Source organism: Molossus molossus, unplaced genomic scaffold (genome assembly GCF_014108415.1).
Source record: "Molossus molossus isolate mMolMol1 unplaced genomic scaffold, mMolMol1.p scaffold_m16_p_7, whole genome shotgun sequence".
Taxonomy (NCBI): domain Eukaryota; kingdom Metazoa; phylum Chordata; class Mammalia; order Chiroptera; family Molossidae; genus Molossus; species Molossus molossus.
This window is the reverse complement of record NW_023425401.1, coordinates 91,964,549-91,983,936: the sequence shown is the minus strand read 5'-3', so window position 1 is coordinate 91,983,936 and position 19,388 is coordinate 91,964,549. Positions and strand designations below refer to the sequence as shown.

General features: G+C 41.6%; 1 protein-coding gene across 4 annotated transcripts in view; it reads right to left on the bottom strand.

Annotated features, from left to right (window-relative positions):
• The window catches only part of CALU (calumenin), a 37,501-nt gene extending 18,650 nt beyond the window's left edge, over positions 1-18,851 (bottom strand). Inside the window, exons 1-3 of one of the 4 annotated variants that reach the window (XM_036246977.1) lie at positions 18,762-18,809; positions 8,351-8,479; positions 6,142-6,373 (exon numbers count right to left, since the gene is read on the bottom strand). In XM_036246977.1, the coding sequence (XP_036102870.1) occupies positions 6,142-6,362 (221 nt within the window). In that variant the 5' untranslated portion in view covers positions 6,363-6,373; positions 8,351-8,479; positions 18,762-18,809. Of the gene's footprint in view, positions 1-6,141; positions 6,374-8,350; positions 8,480-18,761 lie in introns of all 4 variants that reach the window. The other 3 variants (XM_036246974.1, XM_036246975.1, XM_036246978.1) reach the window with 3 other exon arrangements.
• Positions 18,852-19,388: the final 537 nt, after the last annotated feature.

The following is a 19,388-nucleotide window of genomic DNA, read 5'->3' as shown; positions in this document are numbered from 1 at the left end:
GCAACCAATTGATGTGACTCTCTCACATCGATGTTTCTCTCTCTCTCTCTTCCTCCCTCCCACTCTAACTCAAGATAAATGGAAAAATATCCTTGGGTGAGGATTAAAAATAAATAAATACCCTCCTTCATCTACATGGACGTAGGACAAAAAAGCCATTTGCAACTTTAACCCTGTAGAATTTTAACATTATACCAGTATTAAAACTTCTAGCCCTGGCTGGTTCGGCTCAACGGTTAGAGCATTGGCCTGTGGTCCAGAGATCTGGGTTCAGTTCCCGCTAAGGTCACGTACCTCGGTTGCAGTCTGTCCCCAGCCCTGGTTGGGTCATGCAGGTGGCAACCACTCGATGTGTCCCTTTCATGTTGATGTTTCTCTCTTTCTCTCTCTTCTTCTCTCTCCCTCCCACTCTATCTGAACAAGAAATGGAAAAATGTCCTCAGATAAGGATTAAAAAAATAAAATAAAATTTCTAAATTATCTAATGGTATTGGCTATCAACAGTGCCACTGTACCATTCAGGAAAAAAAGGCAAGGTATCAGAACCCCTCCCATTCCCAAAAGAAAGTTTTTTGTTTTTTTTTTATCCTCACCCGAGGACATTTTTCGATATTTTGTTCAGATAGACTGAGAGAGAGAGAGAGAGAGAGAGAGAAAGAGAGAGAAACATCGACGTGAAAGTGACACATCTAGTGGTTGCCACCCACACAACCCAACCAGGGCTGGGGACAAACTGCAACCAAGGTGCGTGCCCTTAGCGGGAACCGAACCCGGGTCTCTACGGACCGCAGGCCGACGCTCTAACCGCTGAGCCAAACTGACCAGGGCCCAAAAGAAAGTTTTAAACTATTATAAGTTATAATAAGTAGCCTCGATCACTTGGATTAAAAAAAAGACATGACTATTCAAGATGGGCTTTTCTCACTGAAGGTGGCTGAACAACACTATTTATTTCAACAGAAAATACTCCAAATAAATTAATACAGAAGTTGGCAACCTTTTTCTGAAGACAGTAAATACAGGGTGGGGCAAAAGTAGGTTTACAGTTGTGAGTACATGAGTTTATTCTTGTGTTATCATCTATTAATTATTGTGTTTTCTTTTTTTAAATTGATTTCAGAGAGAGGAAGGGAGAAGGAGAAAGAAAAATCGAGAGATAAATGTCGTCGGGCTACCTCCTGCAAAGCCCCTACTAGGGATCGAGCCTGCAACCCTGGCATGTGCCCTGACTGGGAATTGAACCTGTGAGTTCTTGGTGCTTGGGACGACACCCAACCAACTGAACCAAATGGACTGAGCTGTTGTAATATTTTCCATAGAAACAATTGTAAACCTACTTTTGCCCCCCGCCCCCATATGACTTTTTACTTAGTTGCATCTATTTTTTTACACAACCATTTAAAAATATAAAAGCCGCCCTGGCCGGTTTGGCTCAGCGGTTGGAGCGTCGGCCTGCGGTACACAGAGACCTGGGTTCGGTTCCTGCTAAGGGCACGTACCTCGGTTGCAGTTTGTCCCTGGCCCCGGTCAGGGTCTTGTCGGTGGCAATCACTCAATGTGTCTCTCTCACATTGATGTTTCTCTCTCTCTTCCTCCTTCTCTCCCTCCCGCTCTATCTGAAGATAAATGCAAAAAAAAAAATTTGGGTAAGGATTAAAAAAAGCCAGGCTCCCTGGCCTCCTTTCCCTACTCACCTGGGTCAGCTAATTTTATTGACCTCAGTCTACTTTTCTAAGAGGTCATGGGAATATAAATAATAAAGCAACAAAAGCAGAAAAAATAAATAAAAATATAAAAGCCATTCTTATCTCTCTGGTCATCCAGCCTGCAGGTAGTTATGAAAGTACACTGGAAGTGGGCACCTCCTATTTTAGACACGAAGCTCTGAAGTCTGATCTTTAAAAGCCTATGTAAATTTATGAAGCTAATGGTGTTGTATTCCGATCCTGGAGAACACCACAAATGCAGTTGACACCACTAAATAAGCATTTATTCCGGGATAGACACAGTGCACTTAGTAGAGATTATGTTATTTCTCCTAAGAGGTAACACATGCCTCAACATTTCAAAAGGCATAAAACAAATCCTTTGTTTTTTTAAGAACTCGGATCAATAAGTGGACACCAATAAGGTTCACAATACTTCTGTAATTTTTAGCATGCAAAATTATATATAGATTCATGTGTGTACTTTTCTGAGGAAGTCTTTAGCTTTCATTAGACTCCTGAAGGGGCTGGGCCTGTGACCTAAAAAAGGATGATGAACTGCTATAATTAATTTCTACAGCAAATATATTAAAGGTGAGTTTTTTTTTACATTAAAGACCACCACCTCAAAACAAAGAAATCCTCATCTGAAGGACACATAAGTAAAAATTAAGGACACTTAGCCCTGGTTGGTTTGGCTCAGAGGTTAGAATGTTGGTCTATGGACCAAAGGGGGTTCTATTCCGATCAAGGGCGCATATCTGGGTTGCAGGTTCTATTCTGGTTCGATCCTGGCTTCAGTCAGGGTCATGTGGGAGGCAACCAATCAATGTGCCTCTCTCACACTGATGTTTCTTTTCTTTTCTCTCTCTCTCTCTCTCTCTCTCCTCTTCCTCCTCCTCCTCCTCCCCCTTCCAACTCTAAATATCAATGAAAAAATATCCTCCAGTGAGGATTAACGAGAAAAGAAAAAAAAAAAAGGAAACTTAGACTTCTTGGAGGGTGGAGTTGTGAATAAACTCATAAGAAAAATGTTCTACTTGTCAACATTCTTAATAAAAAAAGGAATTAAAACTTCATATAAAAAGTGTTTTAAAATGCTTCCTGTGGTCTTTTATTTTATTTATTTATTTATTTTTTTATCCTCACCCGAGGACATTTTTCCATTTTTTGTTCAGGTAGAGTGGGAGGGAGAGAGAGGAACAGAGAGAGAGAGAGAGAGAGAGAGAGAGAGAAACATCGATGTGAAAGGAACACATTGAGTGGCTGCCACCCGCACGACCGACCAGGGCCGGGGACAAACTGCAACCGAGGTATGTGCCCTTAGCGGGAACCGAACCCGGGTCTCTCTAGACCGCAGGCCAATGCTCTAACCGCTGAGCCAAACCGGCCAGGGCTTCCTGTGGTCTTTTAGATATTAATACTAAAGATTTTAAAATAGTAGTGAATTTTGTTTGCCCTGGCCAGGTGGCTCAGTTAATTGAGGCATTGTCCCATATACCGAAAGGTTGCAGGTTCAATTCCTGGTCAGGGCACATACCTAGGTTTTGGGTTTGATCCCCAGTCAGGGTGTGTACAGGAGGCAACTGATCAATGTTTCTCACACTGATATCTCTGTCTCTGTCAATCTCTCCCTTCCCCCCTCCCCCATCCTAAAAAAAAAATCAATAAAAACATATCCTCAGGTGAGGATTAAAAAAAGTCATTTTTTTCAGCTACAGGTATGAGCAATGATAGTGTCTCCTAATAATTACTTGCCTTTTAGAATAGATGAAAGAGAGGGAATCTGTTGTTTCCAACATTTGAGGTATAGTCACTTGCTAAAACAATGTTTAGAAATGTCAGGGGCCCTTGGCCCATGCTCCAAAGGGTCTTGGGTTCAATTCCTGGTCAAGAACACATACCAGGATTGCAGGCTCAATACCCAGTCCTGGTCAGGGCGAGTGCCAGAGGTAACCAACTGGTTTGTTTCTGGGTGTCTGTCTCCCTCTCCCTCCCTTCCAATGCAACAGCATGTCACCTTTTAAACTGGGGATGTTTGTCATTATTTCCAAAATTTAGGAGAGGCAAATAGTACTTGGCTATTCATACATTCCATAAAAAACATGATCTTATTCTAATTAAATATGGAATCTGCTCATGTGTTGAACTTTTGATATCTACTGAAGACAAAAAAGAATATATTCTCTACTGAAAGCTGCTAGCAGAGCCATTGCACTATCCGCACAGAGCCAGAACAGCCTAAGGGCCCTTCATTATTTAAAAGTAATTCTGCGGAGAGATATGTGTAGACAAAATGTGGGTTGGACATGCACATTATTAACAGGCAAGACATGAAGACTGAGAACACTTCATGTAGCTGTGTTTTCAGTCAGGAATGTTAGCACATTTATAAGATTAAAATGAAAAGTGAGCATGATCTCTCAAAGTTAGCAACCTAAGAGAAGACTGACTCTTTAATACAGTATTACTTGTTTTTCTATCTACTTTCAAGTGTTTTAGGATAGTTTCTCATTCTATATAGAAAAATCTTTTTATTATTTCTGTTAGTGTTTAAGAATAAAATATTATAGCCCTGGCCAGTTTGGCTCAGCAGTTAGAGTGTTGGCCCATGGACCAGAGAGTCCCGGGTTTGGTTCCCGCTAAGGGAATGTACCTCGGTTGCAGTTTGTCCCCAGCCCCAGTTGGGGTTGTGTGGGTGGCAACCACTCGATGTGTCTCTCTCACATCGCTGTTTCTCTCTCTCTCCCTCCCGCTCTGTCTGAAGATAAACGCAAAAATGTCCTCAGGTGAGGATAAAAAAAAGAATAAAATACTGTAGAATAAAATAAATTTATCCTAATATATCACTCAAAACAAACCCTATAATTATAATGTCTCCTAATCACAGCACTATCCATGACAATAAAATATTTCTGGAAGTTACTGTGTGATACAACTTTCCAAAAAATCTCTTGAAGTTCAGAAACTACGATCGCTGAGGAGAAAATGCTCATTAAATTATCCTGCATTTCCTTTAAAACCAAGGCTTTGGAAGAGCCAAAAGACATTCTCAGATCCTCAGTTAGAAATAATCAACTGCGCCCTGGCCAGTTTGGCTCAGCGGTTAGAGCGTCGGCCTGCGGTCCAGAGAGACCCGGGTTCGGTTCCAGCTAAGGGCACGTACTTCGGTTGCAGTTTGTCCCCGGCCCTGGTTGGTTGTGCCGGTGGCAGCCACTCGATGTGTCCATTCACATCAATGTTTCTCTCTCTCCCACTCTATCTGTTCAAAAAATGGAAAAATATCCTCGGGTGAGGATAAAAAAAAAAAAGAAATAATCAACTGGCACTCTACCAAATCAATGCTTTAGGTAAAAAGACACTGGTTGAGAGAGCCATGGAGCCTGACTATGGCCCAGTTGTTACTGAAACAGCAACTCACACTCTGACATTAAGACCATTACCTTTACAATCTTCTAAAAGGCAAGATTGGTTTTTTGTTGTTGTTAATCCTAACCCGAGGATATTTTTCCATTGATTTTTAGAGCGAGAGGAAGGAAAGGAGGGAAGGGGAGAGAGAAACATCAATGTGAGAGACACATCGATTGGTTGTCTCCAGCACATGCCCAACCATGGTGGGGAATGAACCTGCAACCCAGGTACATGCCCTTGACTGGGAATCCAACCCGAGACCCTTTGGTGCTCTAACAGCACTGGCCAGAGCTGGTTTTGTTTTTAATTAAGCAACTCTCAGAGAATGAAAACAAAGAAGGCGAGGGGCATTCTAGGAAATCATAAACTTTATAAAAGTTAGTCCAGAGGTTTAATTTGCAGTTTATTATCCACTTAAACACTTGGCGTGGGCAACAGTGAATAGGTCAGGAATGGTTTTTAAAAATTAAAAGGGGTGCCCGGCCGGTGTGGCTCAGTGGATGAACGTCAACCCATGCACCAAGGGGTCACCGGTTTGATTCCCGGTCAGGACACATGCCCAGGTTGTGGGCCTGATCCCCAGTGTGGGGCATGCAGGAGGCGGCCAATCGATGTTCTCTCTCATCGATGTTTCTATCTCTCTCTCCCTCTCCCTTGCTCTCTCTCAGAAATCAATAAAGAAAAAAAAAATTAAAAGAGGCAAAGATGAGAAGCACCCCCACCCCCATTACTTCCCCTACTAGGTAATGTTCCTTTGGGATCAAGCTGGGTCCTTTAATATTTGGCACTTTTATGCAAAAATGACTTTGCTTTATAGAGTGAGGTAAAAACAGTTATTCAATGGAGAAATGTATGATAGCAAGTGTTAATTAAATTTTAGTGGTAGCAACTCTGTGATTAGCTTTCATAAAATGTAGTTCAACAATGCTTTACTGGGTGACTGAGTCAGTAAGAAAAAAAGAATGAGCTGACTTATAAAGAAATGTCATTATCCTAACTAGACCCTTGAGAGCTGACACCTTACCCGAGTCTCTCCTTGCTCTCTTCTGGTGTCAGCTGATCAAAGGTCTTTGCTTCTTCAGCACCCAAGAAGGCATCATGGTCATAATCAAAACTCTGAGCATCATTGTGAACTTTGTCACTGAGCTGAGGCTCATGATGTACGCGGTCCTTCTTTTCTGTGGGTTTGCTCAAGGCAAAAGCTGTGCACAGGGACAGGCACATAAGAAACTGTCGCAGGTCCATGATAATCAGATCTTAAAGAAAAAGAAAGGTAGTTAATTCAAGAGGCAGTATGCTTAATAATTTAAAAAGCTCACACCCAGTTAAAATATTGATTTTCTATAACCCCAAATATTATTACTTATTTATAAAATAAGTATGGTAGAATATCAGACTTTCCATTTTTATGGTGAGAAATGTTCACCCATTTCCTTTATCTAATTGTAGGCTGACAAGGAATTACAGTTTAAACATCCACCTTGTAAGTAGTTTCCCTTTGAAAAAACAAAGGGCACTGGCCAGTATGGCTCAGTTAGTTGAAGCATTGTCCTGTACACCAAAGGGGTGGGTTTGATTCCTGTTCAGGGCAGGTGCGGAAGGCAACGCTCGCTAAAAATCAATGGAGTCCTGGCCGGTTTGGCTCACTGGTTATAGCATCAGCCTGAGACCAAAAGGTCTCAGGTTTGATTCCTGGTCACTGACATGTACCTGGGTTGCAGATTCCAACCCCAGCCCTGGTTGGGGTTGTGTAGGAGACAAACTAATTGAGGTGTCTCTCTTACATCAATGTTGCTCTCTCTCTCTCTCTCCCGCTCCCTCCCTTCCACTCTATCCAAAAAAAAAAAAAAGGAAAAATATTCTCAGGTGAGGATTAACAACAAAACCCCCCCCCACATTATATTGATGTTTCTCCAGGTGCAAAGGGGCGGGGAATGATGGGGGACATTTGTAATACTCTCAACAATAAAGAAAAATAATAAATAAAATATAAATAAAAAAACACCAAAGTAGAACTTTAATCCTTTTGCCCAAGTTCATAAGACTTAAAAGGGAAAGAACCAAGATTTAAATACTGACTCTAATACTTTACTTTTTGTACTACATCAATGGTCTGGTCTTCAAACCAGGCTGGTTATTAGAATCGCCCAGGAAGCTTTGAAAAAGTTTTCCCTATTGAATTAGAATCTCTGAAGCTGAATCGAGGAACTTGTAGTTTTAAATGCTTCTCAGATGATTCTGATGATCATCAGATTAGGAGCCAATGAAACATTTGAGCAGTGTCCTTGGCCCACAGCACCAAGCCATCTCCCATATCCAGGCTCAATCTCAAATCCCCATCAAAGATCAAACCATTCAGATGATACAGTGATGAACTGCTTTACCATGCCAAACTTTCCCAGGCACTAGGACCACCTGAAGTACTATAAGTACAGATTCCAAGGCCTTACTCCATACTTTCAAAATCTCTATAGTAACGGGTGATTCTAAAGAACAAGGGCAAGGCTGGAACACTTTACTGAAAAATGTGACCAAAAAATTACAGAGAAACTTCAGAATAGTAACCTGTTTGGCATACTCTACCCCATAGTACCATCCAGAGAGGTTATGGTCTTAAAGAAAAAACTGTAAAATTAAAAATCAAAGGGGAAGATTTTCCCAGGCTTTCATATTTTGACCAATCCTTCATCAGAACATGAATTCTGAATGCTTTCCCCCTGTAATTAAATAAGTTTTTGCAGTTTCAATTTCTCTTATTCATTTCCCATATGTGGTTATTAGGCAAGAGGCTTGTTGTGGGTGAATTGCATTCCCCAAAGATAGGCTAAAGTCCTAATCCCTGGTACCTATGAATGTGACCTTATTTGGAAATAGGATCTTTGCAGATGTAATCAAGTTAAAATGAGGTCATATTGGATTAGGGTGAGCTCCAATCCAATGACTGATTTGGACAAAGACACACAGAGAAGAGAATGCCATGTTATGTAAAGAGGCATAGACTGGAGTGACGCATCTACAAGTCAAGAAACCAGAAGCTAAGAGGAGGAAAGGAAGAATCCTCCCAAAGAGCCAAAACCTTGATTTCTAACTTTTAGCCTCTAGAAGTATGAAAGAATAAATTTCTGTCCTCTTAGCCACCCAGTTTGTGGTAATGTGTTACAGTAGCCCTAGGAAACTAACACAAAGTTACAGTACAGGGGAACAATGCATCACATATAAGTTAAATGCATTACCTTGTCTTAAAAATTCGTAGATTAAACCAGGGACAGACTTCACCTTCTCCAGGATGTCACTAGTGGAACAACTTAGTGTTAGGGCTCACCTTTTTTTAATCCTCACCTGAGGACATTTTTGCATTTATCCTGAGATAGAGCAGGAGGGAGAGAGGGAGGGAGAGAGAGAGAAACATCAATGTGAGAGACACACATCGAGTGGTTGTCACCCACACAACCCCAACCGGGGCCAGGGACAAACTGCAACTGAGGTACGTGCCCTTAGTGGGAACCAAACCCAGGCCTCTCTGGTCCACGGGCCGAGCTCTAACCGCTGAGCCAAACTGGCCAGGGCTAAGGGCTCATATTTTATATGTAAAATTTTTTAAAACATCAGCATAGCTTCTATCACAGTGGTTCTCAATCCAGAATAAATCCTAAAATCACCTGGAGAGTTTTTAGAAAATACAACCACTACATTCCACCTCTAATTCTTAATATTTTAAAAAGACAATCACAAAGAAAAAAGAAAGGGGGGCAAGAGAAAAAAAGGAGTCAGATTAAGAACCACTATTCTAACCAAACTCTCAAAACAGCCATACTAATATCTTAAGAAATGTGACCTGAAAGTATATTTAATATGAAGAAACTGCATTATGGCTGATCTGGCCAATAGGTTAGACCAGTGATTTTCAACTGGTGTAAAGTAGCACACTACACTGTTGTGCCCCCCAAATTTTTAAGACATGCAATATCTGACTATTTATTCAGGGGCCCTGACCTCTTTTCCCTTAGACTGTCAAATAAAAAAATGACAACAGCCAAAGCAACAATAGTGTCCGGTGTGAATAAATCAGAATTGTAACTATTTTTTTGTCAGATCGGCAAAAAAAATGTATTTTTTGGTGTGTCGCAGAATTTCAGTAAAAGTTTTTGTGCGCCATGATATGAAAAAGTTGAAAATACCTAGGTTAAACATATTTCAATGTATCCATTTTTCTTATAACCCCTAGATAGTAGCAAAAGGAAGTTACATTGTATTACCTTGGATTTATAGAGTCCTTTGGACTCAATAAGCCAAAAAAAAAAAAAAAAAAAGTTAAGCATAGTTAATGAGTATGTTATATAGATTCCTTAAAAGTAGAAGGAAAGCAAATAGGACAGTACCAATAAGACAAACAGAAATGTAGTGAAGGAGATAATAAGGTAGTCACTTCCTAGTGCCCACTCTCAAACTGGATGGCTAAGACTGATGAAATCCATGAGAGGAAGCAATGTGAAAGGAAGATCTGGAGCTCCCTGAGATAGGGGAAGAAGGTGGTACTTTTCCCAAGCTGTTCCCACCAATGTTAGAACTGAGCTAATTTTCTAAAAGTTTATCAACATTTTGTTTCATGTTACCTGATCAAAACACCCAACTTTGTATATAAAGATACTGGTACAGCCCTGGCCGGTTTGGCTCAGCAGTTAGAGCGTTGGCCTGCAGTCCGGAGAGACCTGGGTTCGGTTCCTGCTAAGGGCATGTGCCTTGGTTGCAGTTTGTCCCTGGCCCTGGTTGGGTCGTGCAGGTGGCGGCCACTCGATGTGTCCCTTCACATCGATGTTTCTCTCTCTCCCTCTCTCTGAACAATAAATGGAAAAATGTCCTCGGGTGAGGATAAAAAAAAAAAAAAGATACTGGTACACAGGTATTCAACAATGATAGTTTACAATGCTAAAAACTGGCAGTTACAAAATAGTTATGGGATATAAAGTACACCACAGGGAATATAGACAACAATATTGTAATAATAATGTATGGTGCCAGGTGTGTACTAGACTTATTGGGGGGGGGATTACTTTGTTAGTTATATTAATGTCTTAACCATTATGCTGTACATCTGAAATGAATTATCTGTATTATGGGACACTACACAGTGGTTAAAAAGAATGAAGAGAGCCCTGGCCAGTTTGGTTCAGCGGTTAGAGCGTCCGCCTGCAGTCCAGAGAGACCTGGGTTCGGTTCCCGCTAAGAGCACGTACCTCGGTTGCAGTTTGTCCCAGGCCCTGGTTGGGTCGTGTAGGTGGCAGCCATTCGATGTATACCTTTCACATCGATGTCTTTGTCTGTCTGTCTCTCTCTCTCTCCCTCCCTCCCAATCTATCTGAACAAAAAATTGAAAATATGCCCTCTGGTGAGGATAAAAAAAAAAGAGAGAGAGAAAAGAAAAGAATGAAGAGAACCCTGGCTGGTTTGGCTGAGCAGTTGGAGCTTTGGCCTGTGGACCAGAGAGTCCTGGGTTTGGTTCCATCTAGGGGCCGTACCAAAAAAAAAAAAAAAAAAGAGGAGAATCTATCTGCACTGAATTGAGAACTCACCAAGATCTGTTAATCAGTGGTTATCAACCTTCCTAATGCCGTGACCCTTTAATATAGTTCCTCATGTTGTGGTGACCCCCCCAACCATAAAATTATTTTCGTTGCTACTTCATAACTGTAATTTTGCTACTGTTATGTCTTAGGCAACCCCTGTGAAAGGGTCGTTCAACCCCCAAAGGGGTCGCGACCCACAGGTTGAGAACCGCTGCGTTAAGTGAACAACAACAAAAAAAACGCAAGCTGCAAAACAATCTCAAGATCTCATTTATGTAAAAAGCAAAACCAAACAACCTCACCAAGTTGCTTTTATTTGTATGAAATATAATGTATATGCACAAAAATGGTGTGGAAGGATAAACATCTGTAAACAGGGGTAACCCCTATGCTCAAAGGAGAAGAGATGGGGTGGGCTGGTAAGGCTGGTGTGGAGTAAACTTTAACTTTTTTTTTCCCCTTTATTGATTTTAGAGAGAAAGGAAGTGAGAGAAAGAGAGAGATAGAAACATCAATGAGAGAGGACATCAATTGGCCGCCTCCTGCATGCCCCCCATTAGGGATTTGGCCCACAACCTGGGCATGTGTCCTGAATGGGAATCAAACTGGTGACCTCTTGGTGCAGGGGTCGATGCTCAACCACGGAGCCACACTGGCTGAACTAATTTTTTTTAAAAGTAAGATACTTTAATAATTTTTCTTTATTGATTTCAGAGAGAGAGAGAGGAAGGGAGCAGAAGAGAGACATAGACTGGGGATCTGGCCCACAACCAGGGGATGTGCCCTGACTGGGAATCGAACCAGCGACCTCTTGGTACATGGGTCAACAATCAAGCACTGAGCCACGCCAGCCGGGCTGGTGTGGAGTGAACTTTAATACTGTACTCTGTTGTGCTACCTATTTTTTGTAAATGAGCACGCTCACGTATAGTACTTTTTTAGGTGCATTACTTTTTAAAAACTATTATAAAAACTTTTCAATATTAGGTAGCAAAGCAAACATTTTCAAGCCACTTTTCTAGATTGGAAAAGCAGACTGAAGGAAATATGTATCTATTCTTAGGACAAAAACCCTATTTTTAAAGTAAAACATACTCTTCCAGAATATACACCATTCTACCTTCAAAAATTCAACAGATCAATCAGATCAGTGGAAAAGTGAAGAAAAAATTGGAGATTTAGTGGCTCTTTTTTTTTTTTTTAAATCCTCACCGGAGGACATTTTTTCATTTATCTTTAGACAGAGCAGGAGGGAGAGGGAGAAGGAGAAGGAGAGAGAGCGAAACATTGATGTGAGAGAGACACACTGAGTGGTTGCCACCCACATGACCCCAACTGGGGCCGGGGACAAACTGCAACCAAGGTAAGTGCCCTTAGCGGGAATCAAACCCGGGACTCTTTGGTCTGTGGGCTGCCGCTCTAACCACTGAGCAAAACAGTCCAGGGCTTAGTAGCTCTCTTAAACATCAAAGTGAGTACACCTTTACTTTAGGGCAAAATGAAACCACCATGTCAAACTACTAATAATTCTTGAGACAAATAAAACTCTTCAGAGGCAAGTAATAAATATACGTATGTTGATATTTTGTGATATATCCAAACAATATCTATAATGTTAGAGGCTTACAGAATGAAATAAAATCAAGAGTCACTGCAACAGAGAGCATTTTCCTTATGCCCTAATAATAAGGAGCCTTAACATTTAGGAAAATTGTATAAATGATTAATTACATCCCTGTAACAATTCTTGCAAACCCCAAATTTACAATATGAATAAATGCTTAAGCCACTAACATCATCAAGGCCTGGAAAAGATACTGTACAAAGTGTTGATACATGTGACACACAGAAATGTAACATATCGATGCACTGACACACTATGATTTAGAGGGAAAACTTCATTTAAATTTGAGGTTTAACATCTTGATATAGGATTAGAGAAAAGTTCCAGAGTAAAAGCCAAGTGATCTTTACCCATCTCTTTCCTTCCCTCCTCTCAAACTTTCAATCCCACCCTTCCATAGGTTCCTCCATTCTACCAATTAATACTTCTCAGGTCTCTACAATCCAAAATCATTCCTTCCCAGACCCTCCTTGTTATTCCCTTTCCTTCGTCCAGTCTCTAGGAGTTGTCTATATTGCTGTCTCTGCTTCCTCACCACTTACTGGCACCCTGGAATCTGTTATCTACCACTGATAAAACTACCTAAAAGGGACTTCAAGAACCATTTCATTGACAAAGCCAATGATCCTACCTTAATCTTTGCAGTGGAAAATGAGAAACCTGCATTTAAAATATATGTATATATAAGATATATTACATATATGTAATTGTATATATTATATATAATTTACATATACACATAATATCTCCACTCTTTGTGCCTACATATAAATGTACCAACTCTCAGTTATTAGAAACTTTAAAAAAAGGCTCCTTGTTTTATGGTTAGTCACTAAAAAAAAAAAAAAATGCACTAGATTTATCTAAATCCATATACACATAAGGATGTTCAAGTAGAAACAAAGGATATCTCCCAAGTCAGGGTATTTTACGTGGGAAGATGTGAGAATACAAAACCACTGTTCACATAAGGCATATGAAGAACTACATTAGTGCTGTTATTTCTGAAGCATTTTTCAACCAAACTAAAACCAAGTGATAGAAAGCTAAATGACTCTTCTCTTTCTCCCATCATCAGGGCTACACATCAACAGATAACAAGATGTTAAGAGAACATACGATATATGTAAGTGAAGGACTTGGTTGTATAAGCCTTTACCACTGATCTAATAGGTAAATCAATGGTTGTGAATAATGCATCTTCCCACCTCCCATTTCTCAAATGACCCATAAGCTGTTCTCTCTAAAATTATGCTCCTTCTTCACCATGGGTAACATCTAATAATTTTTTCTTAAAAAAAAAAAAAGATTTAGCCCTGGCCAGTTTGGCTCAACGGTTAGAGCGTCAGCCTGCGGTCCAGAGAGACCGGGGTTTGGTTCCCGCTAAGGGCACGTACCTCGGTTGCAGTTTGTCCCCGGCCCTGGTTGGTCGTGCGGGTGGCAGCCACTCAATGTGTCCCTTTCACGTCGATGTTTCTCTCTCTCTCTCTCTCCCTCCCACTCTATCTGAACAAAAAATGGAAAAATGTCACGTGAGGATTAAAAAAAAAATCTAGACTTGCACGCCCAGGACAGTTATCTACTAGCCACACATGGCCACCAAGCACTTAAAATATGGCTAGAGTTGCCTTGGCTGGTTTGGCTCAGCGGTTAGAGTGTCGGCCCACGGACCAATGAGTCACGGGTTTGATTCTGGCCAAGGGCAGGTACAATTCGTCCCCAGCCCTGGTTGGGGTCGTGTCTCCCTTTTGCGTGGATGTTTCTCTATCTGAACAAAATTGGGGGGAAAAAGTCCTCGAATGATAAAAAAAAAAGAAAAGAAAATGTAGCTAGTGTGAAAATGTGTTATACTGTACTTTATTGTCAAACAAATGATATTTTGTATTTATTGGATTAATTGAAATTAATTTCACGTTTTAAATTCTCTCATGAAAATTTAAAATTACTTTATGTGGCTTGTATTATATTTCTATTGCACAGTACCATGTTAGAGACACAAATAAAAGGGCTTGAAAATATATCAATTAACTATCATCCTTTTGCAGTATGTCACCAATAATTTTCTTCTGAAAGTTATTTTCATGAATTGTTTCAGTAAATTTATAAGATGATTAATGCATAAGCTTAGATTTCTTTCTTTATTGATTGATTTTAGAGAGAGAAGAAGAGAGAGGGAGCGATAGGAACATCCATGAGAGAGAACATGAACTGGCTGCCTCCTGCATGCCCCGCACTGGGGATTTGGCCCACAACCTGGGCATATGCCTTGACCAGGAATCGAACCCGGACCTCTTGGTGCATGGCTTGACACTCAACCCCTGAGCTACACCAGCCAGGCAAGCTTGGATTTCTTTCAATAACAATAAGCCTTAAGAAACAGTTTATTTCATCCATTCAAAAATTTCCTTGAAAGTTCTAAATTCTTGCCTTTTTCCTCTCTTCCTTCAAGTCATTTTTTATAAAAAAAAAAAAAAAAAATGTTGGTCAACAGAACACAAAGTAAACTGTTTCAGGGAAATTTAGATGCCTGGATTAAATTCAACTTCTCAAGAACATTAGCACTGAATGATCCCACAGTTATTCTGGTTGACCAAAGACCCATTGCTCAATGTTAACAAGTGGGAGAAATGGGTGTGGTTGTAAAATTCCAGTTCTCTGAGTTGGATATTCAGGAAAGAAAAGGCATTCCTCTATAATTCAGCAAAAGCAGGATCTCACAGCTTAAATGTCTACTTCAATTGTAGGGCGTGTGTGTCTGTGCACACGTGCGCAGGACAGAGACAAGGACAGGACAGCCTGATAGCAATTTAACTATACTAAGGCCCTGGTTATGAAATCTAGAAATTAAAGCTATTTGGTTATCATTCTTTGTTTTTTAATTTTAGGAAGGGAGGGAGGGAGAGAGGGAGGACGGGAGAGGGAGGGAGGGAGAGAGAGGGAGGGAGGGAGGGGGAGAGAGAGAGAGGGAGAGAGGGAGAGAGAGAGAGAGAGAGAGAGAAACACATTGATCAGTTGCCTCTCATATGCACCCACAACCAGGGATTGAATCCCTAACCTGGACATGTACCCTGACCGGGAATCAAACCCCAAGACCTTTCGGTGTATGGGACGATGCTCTAATCAACTGAGCTACACTGGCCAGGGTTCTGTCATTCTTTACTTACAAACCTTGGGACAAGTACTACCAATGGATTATCACATTAAAGTAATATTATCCTTCAAGATTTGATAAGAGTTATGATAACGGAAAACCATTTATTCAATGCTTCTCCTGTGACAGAGCAAATTTAAATTCATTTATTAACACATTCTTTTTTTTTTATTAAACATTTTTCTTTATTGATATTAGAGAGAGAGGGAGGGAGAGGGAGACAGAAATATCCATGAGAGAAAACACTGATCCACTGCCTCCTGCCTGCCCCCCACTGGGGACTGGCCTGCATCCTGGGCATGTGCCCTGACCAGGAATTGAACCGTCAACCTCTTAGTGCATGGGACGATGCTCAACCAGTGAGCCACACTGGCCAGGCAGTTTATTAATATATTCTAATGAATTGTTTGTGTAAGTGAGGGCATACATTTATAAGACAGTTGTGTACATAAAAGTGCAAAATATGGCAGCAGAAGAAAATCTTGAGAATGACAAAGTATTATTACTCAGGCTTCATCAGTTCTACTACTAAAGCAATCCAGTACAAGCTACATTTTTCTGGCTACAGAATAAAATATTTTCTTTAAGAAAAAAGGTTCTAAAAATCCTGGGGAAAAAGAGTTTTCTTTTGGTTGATAAAACTTTAATACATAATTAATTGCCATAGGAATGCTATGCAAAATGTAGGGACAAGAGCCTTGGCTTCTAGTTTTAATTTTGCTGTGCGTATGTAGCATGCATAAAGTCCTTGAGAATTTTGTAGTTATTTTAGCTCAACCTCCCTTCAGTGCCAAACGTCTATAAATAAGTTTTTAATCGTAGATGAAAAGACCTATCTCATATTATCACTCCAGCTGGAAGTGCTCTGTACCCATTCCTCTAAACTTTTATAAAACTTGCTTGTACCATTCCACAATAGTGACCAGAGGTTACATTAAATTGTCTTTTTTTCCTTTATTGATTTTAGAGAGAGAAGAGGAAGGGAGAGGGAGAGAGAGAGAGAAACATCAGTGAAAGAGAACATCAACTGGCCACTTCCTGCATGCCCCCCACTGGGGATTTAGCCCACAACCTGGGCATGTGCCCTGACCGGGAATCCAACTGAAGATCTCTTGGTCAACGCTCAACTACTGAGCCACACTGGCTTGCCTAATCGTCTCTTTAACACCCCTATAGAAGCTACCTTCTTAGAAGGCAGGGATCTCAGCTAATATAAATTAATATTCCTCTACAGTCCCTAATATAGTGTTTGTACTTTTAATATACCAATACATTTTACTGGATTAGTTGGACTGTGCTTGGCAGCAATGCAGTTCCTGCCTATTGATGTTCCCCAATCTCCAATTCTCCTTACTGGATTGCCAGCAACAGGCAAAGTGTTATTTCAGCAGTCTTAACTCTAATTATTTAAATTACAACATCAACAACAGCTATATTTTAGAGTTCATAGAAAATCTATGACCTGGCAAGTATCTCCAATGGCTATCCCTTGGCTACACCTCTGTCATTCCTACACCCCTGGCATACCCATGTTATAGAAAAATCTGTGTTACTATCAATGTACTGCTGATCTATACTGGTGCAATGCATATAAAATACTACCAATAAGTATCTTTGACACATCACTGGATGAATGGAAGAAAACTGATTATATTGAGTGATGAGTTGATTTCAAAGTTGTATGAGTACCATACAATACTTATACTCGGACATACTCAGTTCATGTTTGTCGGCTCATGGTTCTCTTAGATGTGATTTTCAAAAGGATCCTACTGAAGACCCCTTGAAAACTCAGATTATGCCTAAGTAAACTCATCCTCTCTACACACAAATGCAATGTACAGGTTACTTATGTAGACCCTCATTTGTACACTGTACAGTGCTACATATTCTTCAGTGAAGGTCAATGGTATTTGGTTAACTAAATCTACTGAATGAGGTCAGACATGTATTCGCCTTACTGCCCTGGCCGGTTTTGCTCAGCAGTTAGAGCGTAGGCCCATGGACCAAAGGGTCTCGGATTCAACTTCTGGTCAAGGGCACGTATCTGGGTTGCAGGTTTGCACTGGGGTCGAGCAGGAGGCAACCAACCAATGGATGTGAGAAAGACATATGGATGGATGTTTGTTTGTTTCTTTCTCTCTCTCTTCCCCCCCACCCCTTCCACTCTATCTAAAAAAAAAAAAAAATCAATGGGAAAATATCCTTGGGTGAGGATTAACAAGAAAAACAAAACAAAAAAACAAGCATGTATTTGTCTTATGTCAAGTTTCATTCTATGACAAAGACTAATTTATCAGAGATGACAGTTTTCTACCTCCCAGCAACCTTATTAAAGATTTATTAATGTTGACTTCATAGTCCATGCCAGGAAGCAAATGAAATTAAGTTCTCAGAGACACTATTCTGGGAGTTTATACACTTAGGAATTGAGATAGAAGTCCCTTAAGTTTTATCAGGAGACCCAAGGAGCTTTTGCCTTGATGCAAAAGCAGCTTTCGAACTGCAAACCACACTACTAGACTTTCTCAGGGCAGCTGTAGGGAATTAAGTTTTAACTTGGGACATGCTAAAAATCAGGATTAGGCACTGGGGCTCTAGAAGCAACAAGACAATGTAAAAATACAATTCCCTAATAATGCCTTTAAAACATTTTTTCCGTCGCTGACTGAAGTATGCGGCTAAACATGAAAAATCTAAACATTCGGTTTTTCTTTAAAATTTAGAACATTAAAAAATATCACATACTGTGTTCATGCTTTCTTTCCCCATTTGTTTCTACACCCTTAAAGTCAACGAACACGACTTTCCTGGCAGATGCACCCTACTCTCGGGATGTGGCCTTGGGGATGGGGAGGGGTTGGCAGACACGAGCAGGCTCGCGAGGGGAAGGTGGCAGGGAGCTGTTACAATAACACTACCCGACTGCCCTCCGACCTTCAGGATATAAACAAGAGTGACCCTCTAGTCCGAGGGCTCGGTGAGTGGCGGGCCCAGGGACGAAGGACGAGGACGTGGCAAGCCAGGCACAAAACAGTATCGCACAGGACGTAAAGTCGGGAGCCGGAGTTCGCTGCGACCGAAGCCCCTTCCCAGAGCGCGCTGGAAGGTGAGCGGCGGCCTCCCACCCTGGCTGCGCGCCGAGGGCCACAGGGTCGCGAGCCGGCTCAGGCCCCAGGTCCCCGAACTAGCAGAAACACAGGCCAGGAACAAGGTGCTGTGCCGGGAGCGAGGCCTTGAGGACAAAAAAGGAAAGCGAAAAGGGACGAGGCTGATACGAAAGGGCCGAGCTCCGCTGTACTTACCTTTTCAGGTAGCACTCAGAACCAGGGTGCCGCAGCTGCCGCTCACCCACCGGCTCAGCTCACGCGCGCAAGCACCGCCTAACAGGAAGCGGCTCCGCGCCCCGCCCCCTCCGCCTCGCCAGTGGCTTTCCGACCAATCAACAACAAACCCGCAGCTGACGCAGAGCTTCATTGGGTAGCCATTGGTCCCCCAATCGAGTAGCCGGGATTGGCTGGAAAGCGCCACGTCCCCGCCAGCGCGCCTAGTTGCGTGGACCGGATTCCCGTCCTACACTGGTGCCGACTCCTGCGGGGATGGCGGGCTCCAGCCCCTTGTTCCCAGCAGCGTGTGGGCGCGGCCGCCTGGCTGCCACGTCCTGGTTCACAGCGCGTGACTGAGTCTCCACAGGGCTTCTTGGATTGCGCTGCTAGTTATCTTCTGCCCAGGAGCGCCTAGGGATGAATTAATCCCTCTGTATTGTGAATGAAAAAGGCGCCACGTACTAAACCGGAGAAGCTCGGGGGAGGCCTGCATGGCGGGCCTTATAAACTCAGAGGCCAGAAGTAATCACAACAGGATAGTCTGAACATAAAAATTTCTAACTAAAAGCAGGTCACGGTGGGTGATCATGTACCAGCTCTGTAGCT